The following is a 13328-nucleotide window of genomic DNA, read 5'->3' as shown; positions in this document are numbered from 1 at the left end:
GAAAGACATCAGTAAACTGGAGAGAGTGCAGGGAAGATTTACGAGGATGTTGCCAGGACTTGAAGGATGAGGTATAGGGAGGGGTTGGACAGGCTCAGACTTCATTGCTTGGAGCGTAGGAGACTGAGAGGTGATTTTCATGAGGGGGCATAGATAGGGTGAACAACAACATTCAAAAGACATTTGGATAAGTACGTGTATAGGAAAGGTTGAGAGGGATATGGGCCAAACGCAGGCAAATGGGACTAGCTTGGTGGGCACCATGGTTGACATGGACGCGTTGGGCCGAAGGGCCTGTTTCCGTGCCGTATTACTCTATTATTCCGCAATGCAGCCAGGCAGCGACGTTATAGCTGCTGGTGAGGAGACCGAGGCTGCAGGGCAGAGGGAGGGGGCTCACCGGTGAGATACAGAGCAGGAGGCAGGTCCTGTGCTGCTCGGGGATTGGGGGGTTGGCAGGAGTTGGCCACAGTTGTGTCCTCCAAGAGTGAGAATCCCCGGAGAGCAGAGGTGTCCAGGTTGGCTGCACACCATTGAAAGTACCACTCTCTTCTCCAGACACACTGACCCAGGTCCACTCACTCACTCAACCCCTGTCCCTTCTCTTATACCAATGCCCAGCTCACCTCATCAATTACAATTTACCTCCTCAGCCCTCCCACACACACACATCCAGCCTTCAAAGATAGGATAATAAGTAGGCAACTCAGTGACCTTCTCCTCCATCTGGGCCAAGAGAACAAGAAATAAGAGAGAACCATCTGCACAGGAGCAGCTCAACAAGCTGGGGGAGCCCATGGTCCTCTGTGTGGGCAGGGTCACCTGGAAACCTGTGCCCATCGCAGTGGTCCCTAAAGCCTCTCCAGGGAAAGGGTCGTCATACATGGGGGCTTCTGTGACCCTTGACCCTCCTGCAAGTCCTCCCCAATTACTGCCAACAGAATCAGAATCAGGTTTATTATCACTGACTTAAATGTCGTGAAGTTTGTTGCTTTGCAGCAGCCGTACAGTGCAAAGACATAAAATTACTATGAGTTACAAAATAGTGCGAATAAATAGTGCAGATTGGAGGAAGGTATAAGGGGGATGTCAGGGGTAAGTTTTTTACACAGAGAGTGGTGGGTGTGTGGAACGCACTGCCGGCAGAGGTTGTGGGGGCAGATACATTAGGGACATTTAAGAGATTCTTAGACAGACACATGAATGATAGAAAAATAGGGGGCTATGTGGGAGGGAAGGGTTAGATAGATCTTAGAGCAGGATAAGATGTCGGCACAACATTGTGGGCCGAAGGGCCTGTACTGTGCTGTAGTGTTCTATGTTCTAAAAAAAAGGAATAACGAGGTAGCGTTCATGGGTTCATGGACTGTTCAGAAATCTGATGGCGGAGGGGAAGAAGCTGTTCCTGAATTGTCGAATGCAGGTCTGCAGGCTCCTGTACCTCCTCCCCGATGGTGGTACGAGGAACCGCTGTGGCACTTGCTGCATGATCCATTCCACAGTTAATGATGCAACAAGACTCCCCTCCAGTGTGAGCACACTCCTGGGAGCCTGGTGCTGCCTTGTGACGTGTGCCTTCAGCAGGGTTGCCCTATAAATGGCAATTAGATGGAGAACACAGTGCATTGTATTCTTTGCTCCCCTAAGATTGTTCAAGAACAGCTGTGCTCAGGGGCTTTGAGCTCCATGTCCTGGTGAAATGCCCTGTTGCATGATTGACGTCAGGTTTGTGTCTAATGCTGGGAGATTCCCGGACACACTAATACAGATTGTGACCTGAAGTGCCTGCACCAATTTAGCAATAATCGAATTTCACCTGGAATGATTGCTACTGCTCTGCACTCCAGTGGAACTGATCTGTAAATTGCATTGCACTGGGGAACAAACAACCCAGGGTGATCTGGCTTAGTGGTGGAAGTAACTGTTGCTTTGAGCTTGGCCAGGAGACACCTCCTGGATCTGCGAGTTTCAAATCTCCTTGATAACGGGTTGGATTATGCTCAGTCCGATCCAGCTCTGTGCGCATGTTTACCTGCTGGGGGATGAGTCCTACTGAGGGTCTCCAGTCCACCACCCTTCTATCCTGGCTCCGTGTTTTTCAAATCTCCTGGATGATGCAGGTTCTCAATGTTGGCTTCACAATCCGACAGATCCTCCGGTTGACCATCGTGCTTTCTTTCATCCAGGCTGATGGTTCAGTGTATCGTCCTTCCCCTACACACTCTCTCTCTCTCTCTCTCTCTCTCTCTCTGTCTGTCTGTCTGTCTGTCTGTCTCTCTCTCTCTCTCTCTCTCTCTGTCTGTCTGTCTCTCTCTCCCTCCCTCTTTTTCTCTCTCCCCCTACCCAGCTGTTGTCTGTTGCTGTCTCCTTCCTGCACACGTCTTTGTTACATTCACAGCCTGTAGAGGTTCTTCCTACAAACATTGGCCCTCCCTCTGAGGTGACACTGTTACGTTCCAGTCGGATGTTTCAGTGATGGGTTCAGCTCCCACTTCTGAACCGGTGCACAGGGCTGGGTCAACTCTCCAGTACAGTACTGAGTGCTGCATTGTCAGAAGTGCCATCCTTTGGATGACATTTTAAACTGAACCTCTGTCTGGATGGGAAAGACCCCTCGGTGCTATTCAACGAACGCACGGCAGTTTTTGCTGGGGCCCTGCCCAACATTTATCCCTCTGTTAACATCACTGAAGAAACATTTGGCCCACTACTGATCATGTGATCTTGCGGTGTGACCGCCAGGTTCTGTGTTCCCTCCATGTTGGAGGGAGGCCATTTGGCCCATCTCACTCATGCCAGGTAACAGAAGGTACTGAGGTAAACCCTGCTTCCCCGTTCTCAGTCCATGACCCCATCCAGAGCTCTAATCTTTTAAAAGTGTCACAAGGGTAAAAATATCACCTGCTGGGTGAACAATTTCCCTCCCTTCCCCTCATTACAACAGTGACTGTATTTCTAACATACTTCATTGTTTGTGTAAGTCACTTTAGATTGTCATGAGAGGCACTCTCTGGATATAAGTGCTTTCTTTTTAATCTAATCATTAAATATTAACTGCTTTCAATTGCCTGGATCTCAACCCACAACCATTTCGATACTCTTTAATTCTGGTGCTCCCTGTCCCCGAAGAGTTAATGAGCTGAACAATTCTCCTTCCTCTCAGGATCTTACAGAGATGGATGAGCCCATTTTTAGATGGAAGTTGGCTTGCTGCAGCAGTAATGTCAGGTTACACAGTGACCAGGAGTGCAGCAGATGGAGATGAGATGATCAAACTGTTCCTCAGCTGCTAACGTGGCAGAGTTTCAGTGCAAGTCAGTGTTGACTGATGCTGCAGCTCAGTGGCAACTGTTGCCCAAGGCACAGAGACAGTGGGTTCGAGGTCCCACTCACTCCCCAACAAAGACCGATGAGGTGTTGACCATGTGTGATGTTCTCCTGAGTGTGGCCTGGCAGAGTTGCAGCATGGATCAGCCAGAGGTAACACTTCTTTGTTGCAACATTGGCCCTCTCTGGGGAGGTTGTACTGTGAAGTATTCATTTCCTTAGTTTACCCATCATTTGCCGTGTTCCGTGTGCGTTTTTCCTTCTCCCCACCAGTGACCTGAAGCAAATTTGTAACCCCGTGTCCGATCTGCTGGGCCCAGCTGTGACTTAGTAACACTGAGCCAGAGGGTTGTGGGCTCAAGCCTCGCTCGGGGAATGTGAGCGCCTCATCCGGACTGATGGCCCGGTGCGACAGTTGGAAGCTGGGTTTTGAACGCACTGAGGTTGGCAGAAGGTTCAAGTTCAGAGGGTGGCTGGGAGGCCACTGGAACAGCTTAGCATCCCATCGGGTGTTCAGAGACTGAGGAGGGTGATGTCTGGGGCGGAGGGAGGTGGTCAGTGATGGGAGGAGTCTATGCAGTTGGAAACTTCTCTCAACATTGCAAGAAGTTTGGTTCCGTTTAAGGGAGGATGGTGGAGGATCCATGGACCGTGATAGGACTCACGACCTTCTCAACAACGCTCACCTGAGACCGGGGCTGAGACAGCCTGGCTGTCTTTCTGTCCTGTTATTCACAACTGGGTCATTGTACAACTTCTGCCAGTCTGATGCAGTTGATCGGGCGTTGGAAGGACTCGGGCAGTGCTGGTGTGGTCTGGATTGACACTGATTACAGGGGAATAACAAAGGCGAGTTTAACAGGGAGGAGGACAAAGCTGTAAGTTCGTTGTTCCTACCTCGCCCTCCTCATCTGTACCAGTGGCTCAACACGCTCCTGCCTACCTGAGGACTGGTTTATACAATGGATTTGTACCTGGGTGACACAGCGGGTAGTGCCACTGCCTCACAGTGCCAGAGACACCGGTTCAATCCCGACCGTGTGGAGTTTGCACGTTCTCCCTGTGACCACACGGGTTTCCCCTGGGTGATCCAGTTTCCTCCCACATCCCAAAGACGCGCGGGTCGGTGGGTTAATTGGCCGCTGTAAATTGCTCCTAGAGTGTAGGTATTTATGCATAATTTATGTTCTGTGTATTGTCTGAATCTACGTGCCTGTGAAGCTGCTGCAAGCAGGTTTTGCATCGCACCTGTGCCTCACCGTACTTGTCCACGTGACAATAAACTCGGCGTGACTTGACGAGTTTATCTGGGAGAGTTGATCAGAATGTGGGAGGGTAAAAAAATGTGTTTAGTGTAGGATCAGTGTATCTGATGGTCAGCACGCACTGGTGGGCTGAAGGGCCTGTTTCCGTGCTGTATCTCTCTGAATACATTGACCATGTCCAGCAGAGAGGACTGGAACTGACGATCAGTCGCTAAACCGATGAATGCCCAGAGAACGAGATCAGGTGATGTGTCCATCTCAGCAGAACCAATCTCAAGTGGATTTAGCAGGGAATGAGAGGGGATTACAGCCACTTCCGGACTGAGTTGTACCTTGGGACGTTCAACCGGGCACTTGATGCAATTCCCTTGTCTGATGCAGGTCAAATGACATCATTCCTGTGCAACCCTCCCTCGGGAGTATCTGGGGAAGAATTAGACCATAGTCCCTGAAGGACAACTACACAGCATTGGGCTGGAACCCCACCACAGCGAATCCCCGAGCCTCCAGCCCGGGCCCCTCTATTCTCTCCCCACCCTTCCCATCCCTGCCGCCCTTCCAATCAGCCCAGGGACTATCTGACCCTTTGAAGGAGGCCCTGACCTCCAGCATTCCTTGCCTCCCCCCACCCCCAACATATACCCTACCTCCCTGCCCCATGCCTGAGCACTGATGTACTCACAGACACAGGCCCGACTCAGGTCCACAACCCTGGCCCTTGTGGGCTTGAGGAAGCCTTAAATCCTCGGGCGTTACTGAAGTTAAGAGCAGCCAGCTTACAACTGTTCTAGTCGCTGGCACCAGGTGCCAAGGCAATCCAGCCCACTGTTCCCCATCTGAGGATCGGTATCGCTGTGATGTTCTTTATATGATCTTCCTTATTAATGCAAGGTGTGAGGAAGCTGTGGTCGACAGCACACATTTCACTGGATGGATTGGTTGGACTTCATTAAGGCCTTTAAGTTTCCACATAGGCTGCTCTGGAAGGTTATATCGCAAGGAATCCAGGGAGAACTGACTAATTGGATACACAATTGGCTTGATGGTAGGAAGCAGAGGGTGATGGTGGAAGGTTGTTTCTTGGACAAGAGGCCTGTAACTAGTGGTGTGCCTCGGGTCGGTGCTGGGCACATTGCTGTTTGTCATCTATATCAACGATTTGGATAAAAACGTACAAGGCATGGTTAGTACGTTTGCAGATGACACTAAAATAGGTGGTATAGTGGACAGTGAAGAAGGGTACAGGGAGATCTGGATCAGCTGGGTAAGTGGGCTGAAGAATGGCAAATGGAGCTTAATTCAGATAAGTGCAAGGTTGTTGCATTTTGGAAAGTTAAATCCAGGTAGGACTTTCACAGTGAACGGCAGGACCCTGGGGAGTGTTGTAGAACAGGGGGACCTTGGAGTACAGGTACATGGTTCACTGAAAGTGGAGTCACAGGTAGACAGGGTGGTGAAGAAGGCTTTTGGCACGCTGGCCTTCATAGGTCAGGGCGTTGAGTATAAAAGTTGGGAGGTCACGGTGCAGTTGTACAGGACGCTGGTGAGGCCGCACTTGGGGTATTGCATTCTGTTTTGGTCGCCCAGCTATAGGAAAGATGTTGTTAAACTGGAAAGAGTGCAGGAGAGATTTCCAAGGATGTTGCCAGGACTTAAGGGACTGAGTTATAGGGGGAGGTTGGACAGGCTGGGACTTTATTTCTTAGAGTGCAGGAGACTGAGAGGTGATCTTATAGAGGTGTATAAAATCATGAGGGGCATAGATAGGGTGAACGCACTCAGTCTTTTTCCCAGAGTTGGGGATTCAAGAACTAGAGGGCATAGGTTTCAGATGAGAGGGGAGAGATTTAATAGGAACTTGAGGGGCAACATTCTTACACAAAGGGTGATATCTATGTGGAATCAGCTGCCAGAGGAAGTGGTTGAGGCAGGTACAATAACAACTTTTAAAAGACAGTTGGACAGGTACATGGATAGGAAACGTTTAGAAGGTTATGGGCGAAATGCGGGCAAATAGGACCAGCTTGGATGGGGCATCTTGGTCAGCATGGACCAGTTGGGCCGAAGGGCCTGTTTCCATTCTGTATGACTCTATGACTCTATGATACTTCAGTTAGAACGTAGAAAACCTACAGCACAATTCAGGCCCTTCGGCCCACAAAGCTGTGCCGAACATGTCCCTACCCTAGAAATTACTAGGCTTACCCATAGCCCTCTATTTTACTGAGCTCCATGTATCTATCTAACAGTCTCTTGAAAGACCCTGTTGTATCTGCCTCCACCACCATTTCCAGCAGCCCATTCCATGCACTCACCGCTCTCTGAGTGAAAAACTTACTCCTGACATCTCCTCTATATCTACTCCCCAGCACCTTAAACCTATGTCCTCTTGTGGCCACCAATTCAGCCCAGGGAAAAGCCTCTGATTATCTACCCGATCAACACCTCTCATCATCTTATACACCTCTATCAGGTCCCCCTTCATCCTCCGTCTCTCCAAGGAGAAAAGGCCGAGTTCCCTTAACCTGCTTTCATAAGGCACGCTCCGCAATCCAGGCAGCATCCTTGTAAATCTCCTCTGCACCCTCTCTATGGCTTCCACATCCTTCCTGTAGTGAGGCGACCAGAACTGAGCACAATACTCCAAGTGGGGTCTGACCAGGGACCTATATAGTTGCAACAGTACCTCTCGGCTCCTAAATTCAGTTGCTGGAAATCTAAAACAGAAAATGCTGGAAATACTCAGCAGGTCAGGCTGCATCTGTGGGAGGAGAAACCTGGTTAACAGGTTGAAGACCCTTCGTCAGAACTGGGAAAAGTTAGAAATGTAACAAGCTTTGTTGAAGAGAAAGTGGGAGGGGGAGGTAGAACCCAAGGGCAGATCTGTGATTGGGTGGACCCACGTTGTGGTGCTGCCTGCTGAGGTGGTGAGTAACAGAAGCCATATCTAGATTTCTTTATTAGTCACATGTACATTGAAACACACAGCGAAATGCATCTTCTGCGTCGGGTGTTTTGGGGGCAGCCCGCAAGTGTCGCCACGCTTCCGGCGCCAACATAGCATGCCCACAACTTCCTAACCTGAACGTCTTTGGAATGTGGGAGGAAACCCACGCAGACACGGGGAGAACGTACAAACTCCTTACAGGCAGCGGCCGGAATTGAACCCGGGTCGCTGGCGCTGTAATAGTGTTACACCAACTGATACACTACCTTCAGGAGTTAAGAGGAGACAGATCAAAATGTGAAGTTAGGGTCAGGGCGGGAATGGAATGGGGAATTAAAGTAACAGGTGACCTGAAGCTCAGGGTCACTCTCGTGAACTGAATGGAGGTGCAGAGCGATCATCCAGTCTGGGTCTTGCCTTCTCTGTGTGGAGGAGACCCCAGTGTGACCGCCAAGTGCAGTCCACTAAATTGAGAACATAAGAAATAGGAGTGGGAGTGGACCATTTGGCCCTCCTAGCCTGGTCCACCATTCAGCAAGACCATGGCTGATCTTCCAGCTCAAACACCGATTTCCCGTCCCATCCCCACATCTCTCGATTTCTGTAGTATCCGGAAAACTATCAGTCTCTGTTTTGATTCGACGGGTGAGCCTCCACAGCCCTCTGGGTTGGAGAACTCCAAAGATTCATCACTCCGTCCAGGAAGAAATTTCTCCTCGTCTCACTTCTAAATAGCCTATCCCTTATCTTGAGACTGTAGCCCATGTTTCTGGTTCTGGGTCAGAGGAAACATCCTCCTTGTATCTACCCAATGAGGTCATCTCTGATTCCTCTTAAGTTCTGGTGAATAGAGGCCTAGCCTCCTCAATCTCAGCTCGTCTATCAGATCCGCCGGCCCAGGAACCAGTCTGGTGAATGCATTCGCTTTGTAGAGACTATATCCTGTTTTAGGTGAGGGACCAAAGTTCCGCCCAGTCCTCCAGTCTCACCAAAGCCCAATATAGTTGTATAAAAACATCTCCATTCGTGTATTAAATAGTCTTGCAATAAAGGCCTACGGGCCATTTGCCTTCCCAATTTCCAGCTGCACCTAAAAGTTAGCTTTCAGTAACGTCTGCAAGGACACCTAGTCCCCTTTGAACATCAACATTTTTCATTCTCCTGCAACTGAAAAAAAAATACACATTTGGATAGGTACATGGATAGGAAAGGCGTCGAGCGAGATGTGCCAAATGTGGGCGGATGGGACTGGCTCAGAAAGACATCTTGGTCGGCATGGATGGGTTGGGCCTGTTTCTCAGAGATGGTATGACTCCAATACTCTGCTTTTCTGTTTTCTCCACCAAAAATGGACGAACTCCCAGTTTTCCGTGTTGTGATTCACCTGCCATGTTTTCACCCACTCACCAAGTCTGTCCATTTCCACCCGTAGCCTTCCCATCACTACTCACATCCTCATTTAGTTTTGTGTCATCACCAAATTTGGAAATACTACATAGCTTCTCAAAGGCCTGAGACTCCCAGACACACCGCGTTCATTGCTTCCCCCTCGTCTACTCTATTAGATTCTTCCTCCAAGGACTCAGATAGATTAGTCAGACCATGATTTCCTTTTTCATAAATTCACATTGAACTACTCAATCGTATGGTTATTTTCTGAGGTCTTTTGTGATCACATCCTGTGTTATCGACTTCAGCATTTCCTCAATCACCAAAGCCAGGCTAACAGGGTCAGGAGTTCCCTGTTTTCTCTCTCGTTCCTTTTTTAAAATAGTACGATCAGATTTGCTACGTGCCAATCTGCAGGACCCACTGCAGCACCTCTAGAATTTTGGAAGGTGATAGCCAGTGTGTCCATTGTCTCCTTCAGATCTCTGGGCTGTAGGTCATCGGGTCCTTGGGTTATCAGTCTTCAGATTCAGTAATTTTTCCAGTAGTATTTCATTTACATCTTCATTGCACTAGGCCCTCAGTTCTCCAATATTTCTGCCTGTTTTTTTTTGTGTCTTACAAAGTCCTTGTTTAATTGTTCTGCCGTTTCCTTATTCCCTTCGTTATAAATTCTCTGCCTCTTGTCTGTACGTGAGCCAGATTTGCCAATGCTGTTCTTTTCCTATTGACTGATCCACAGAAGCTCTTGCAGTCGGTTTTAATGTTCCCCACTGACTAACTCTCATATTTTGGTTTTGCTGTCAGATCAGTTTCTTGGTAATCCTTTACTAAATTCTAAAGCAGTCCCATTCATCGGGCTGACTGTCTTTCTGGGGACCATGCGTGATCTCTTTCTTAAATTTGATGCCATGGCCGGAGAGTTCAGCACTAAAGTCAGACTTATGGTTTCAGGACCAATTCAGGGTTTTACTCAGGAAAAAATAAGCCATTCATTAGGGTAAACCCTGTTGCCTGATATTGAACATTTGATAATAGGCATTAATTCACAACAGTTGCACTGGGGGTCTGTGACTGTATCATTTGCCCAGATGCAAGAACCCAGCAGACAGCTGAAGACACTGTGGGGGTAGAAACAGCTCAGCTGATCCACAAGATGTAAAAACCCAGCAGACAGCTCTATGCACTGTGGGGAAAGAGCTCAGGAAATGGTTGAATATCAACTTGTAAAATCCCAGCAGATAGCTGAACCATGTTGTATAAAATCCCAGCAGACAGCTGAACCTTGTTGTATAAAATCCCAGCAGACAGCTGAATCTTGTTGTATAAAATCCCAGCAGAAGCTGAACCTTGTTGTATAAAATCCCAACAGACAGCTGAACCTTGTTGTATAAAATCCCAGCAGACAGCTGAATCTTGTTGTATAAAATCCCAGCGGACAGCTGAACCATTGTATAAAATCCCAACAGACAGCTGAACCTTGTTGTATAAAATCCCAGCAGACAGCTGAACCTTGTTGTATAAAATCCCAACAGACAGCTGAACCTTGTTGTATAAAATACCAGCAGGCAGCTGAATCTTGTTGTATAAAATCCCAGCAGACAGCTGAACCTTGTTGTATAAAATCCCAGCAGACAGCTGAACCATTGTATAAAATCCCAGCAGACAGCTGAACCTTGTTGTATAAAATCCCAACAGACAGCTGAACCTTGTTGTATAAAATCCCAACAGACAGCTGAACCTTGTTGTATAAAATGCCATTGTCAAAAAAACCCCAGCAAGCTGAAGCCTACCCATCAGAGAGCTGAACCTCACCCATCAGAGAGCTGAACCTCATCATTTAAAAATCTAGTTGACACTGAATATGTCGAGAATAACCCAGCAGACACCTGAATCCAAAGAAATAAAAACCCACCAGGCAGCTGAACCCCTACTTTCCTACCTTCTCTCTAACTCTAACCATAATTCTCCATCTCTCCCTCCCTCTACTCTCTCTACCTCGTTCTGGCTACCTCTCCTCTTTCTCTCACTCCACCCCTTTCTCTCTCTTTCTTTCCTTCTCCCCTTCCCTCTCAGTCCTACTGCAGCAGTCCCCAGCAGCTAAACGTCCTCCAGTGGAGGTCTCTTCACGCGGGAGTCCCCCCCCCCTTTACACTGGGGACCTGGGGTGGAGAGAGTTGCACAGAGCAGTCCCGTGTAACAGATTCAAAGTCGGTTTACGGACTCCCCAGCCGCCTGTCATTTCTGTGGCCGGGAGGAGATGGTGTATCGTGTACATACGGAGTGTAGAGGCTGCAGCCTCTGTCTGAGTATCTGGAGGGGCTGCTCCTCAGGTTCTGGCTGCACTTCAGCCCCATGTTCCTGATCTGTGGTCACCCAGTGTGGGGGGGCGGGGGTGGGTCGGTCGGGGGATCTCCTGGTCGGTCTGCTCCTGGGTCCACGGGTCCAGGCGGCGGGCAGTCAGGGGTTCTGCCTGAGCCGATTGCCCGCCCCTCTTCTGGGGTTACGTCCGTGCCCCTGTGTACGTGGTATCCACGGGTACAGTGGGGGTGTTCCGGGACCAGTGGGTGCCACAGGGGCTCGAGTGGGTTCTGGACAGAGATCGCTGTGTTGTAATTTGAAACGATTGACTGTAAATAGTGTGAACCGTGGAATATGGTAGTGTTGTAATTATGTGTTGCTGTAATCACTGAGTAAACCTCCTTTGGAAAAGGAGAAAAAAAGCCATTAAACACCAGCTAACCTGCACTCCCTGCCAGCAGAATACTGAACTAATCGCTGGTGCTGCACGGTAGTTGTGGGTGGGGTTTTGTGCAGGCAGGGTGTGTCTTGTGCTTCTCCACGCCGGGCAGTCCTGCCTGTTCCAACACTTGCACCGGGACATTTGCTGCAAGTTTGCAAATGGTAAGTTGCTGTTTGTTTTTGAAAATAGCGGGAATTAGGTGGTTCTCTCTTGTGGCTGGATGTTCCTGGCCATTGGGTTGTTCCTGATCCGGGATTTGCTCTGGGTTGGGACAACTGCAGGGAGATCAGACACCCAGTATGGGATGGGATAACCGGATTCCTAATGGAATAAGAGAAGTTCATTTGAATGCTGGTGTGTTTGTGACCTGACAAAGCCCTGGTTGGACTGTAGCAGCAGCACAGAGAGCAGTCCTAGACACGGTAGCCTGGCAACATACAACACCACGGAGACAGTATCGAAGGGAATGACCCAAATGTTACCTGGATTCTGAGAGTCAAATTATGTGGAGAGCTTTGTAGGCTAGGGTTGCATTCTTTGTGCTTCAGAATGGGTGATTTGATCGGCATTCCCAACATACCAGCAATAACTGGCAGGTAGACAAAGAAAAGTTGTTTGTGCTGTGGGCAATGTGTCAGACTGGAGATGAGTCCACAATTCGAGTGAATTCAGGGGTCATTTCAACTGACATAAGAATTCCAAGCGTTCTTCCACAAACAGCATAGTGCTAAGTCAACCGTTTTAGGAGTGAAGTTTATTAATATACTCCCATGTTCCGATAATTTTTGGCAATTATGGTAAAACTCCGAAATTCCTCTGGACTTTGGTGGTGCCACACCAGTAGATTTTCCAGGTCTATTGGATGTTATTCCTATTTCTATCCCAATGCACTTTTAATTTTCCTTCTTCAGATGTTACACAATAGTGTGATAAATTTCCAAGGAACCCTGTGAGTTTAAAGGGAGTGTGGGAAATGGGGCCCCAGAGCGTTTAAAGGGTGTGTAGGTAAGCCAAATGCTGAGCCATTGGCACTTCGGAAGAATTGGTCACTGGATTATCGGTGTTTGACAGCATTTCTTCTGCACGCCCATGAGATGTATTCAAGGGTATGTAACACTGCTCTGTTTAAAGTTCTGGGTAGGGCAGAGGAAATCCACAGACTCTATTCCACTATAATTTAGGAAGTAAAGTGCTGGTGCTGGCCTTTTATCTTTTAGTTTTGAAGATTCCAGAGAGATTAACACTCAGTGACCTTACAGTCTCACTACTACAGGCATGGGTCGAATAGGAGTAATTTGCCGAGTCTTGTTTTCTTCTGTTAGTATTTTCTCTCCAAGATAAACACTGATTATTTCTGTTCTATTTTCCCTCTAGGACTCTGTGCGTTTGAACCAATATAAGCTGAAGACTGAGATTGGCAAGGTACTACACTGGAAACTGCAGTTGCCGTTCAGTTGTTGCAAACCCATCCCAAGTCTCTGCATGAACTGGGGACCATCCCCTTCCCTATCGTCAGTGGTGCCTCTCCGTCTTCTCCCAGCGGTGGTTTTCATGGACCGAATGGGGTCCTCTCCTCGTTCAGTTTCGGAGTTGCTCAGGGTCTGAGAAGGTTGGGAGGCAGCAGGGGAAATTAAAGGCCGAACGTATAGTGTGGCAC

At 48.6% G+C, this 13328-nt stretch overlaps 1 protein-coding gene across 5 annotated transcripts in view; it reads left to right on the top strand.

Annotated features, from left to right (window-relative positions):
* Window positions 1–13328, top strand: part of camkk1a (calcium/calmodulin-dependent protein kinase kinase 1, alpha a) — an 87419-nt gene that overhangs the window by 12870 nt on the left and 61221 nt on the right. For 4 of the 5 annotated variants that reach the window (XM_052035200.1, XM_052035201.1, XM_052035199.1 and 1 more), the window contains one exon: window positions 13046–13093. In XM_052035200.1, the coding sequence (XP_051891160.1) occupies window positions 13046–13093 (48 nt within the window). Of the gene's footprint in view, window positions 1–3326; window positions 3481–13045; window positions 13094–13328 lie in introns of those variants that run through there. The other variant, XM_052035202.1, reaches the window with a different exon arrangement.

Source organism: Pristis pectinata, chromosome 21 (genome assembly GCF_009764475.1).
Source record: "Pristis pectinata isolate sPriPec2 chromosome 21, sPriPec2.1.pri, whole genome shotgun sequence".
Lineage (NCBI taxonomy): Eukaryota > Metazoa > Chordata > Chondrichthyes > Rhinopristiformes > Pristidae > Pristis > Pristis pectinata.
This window is presented reverse-complemented; position numbering and strand designations above follow the sequence as displayed.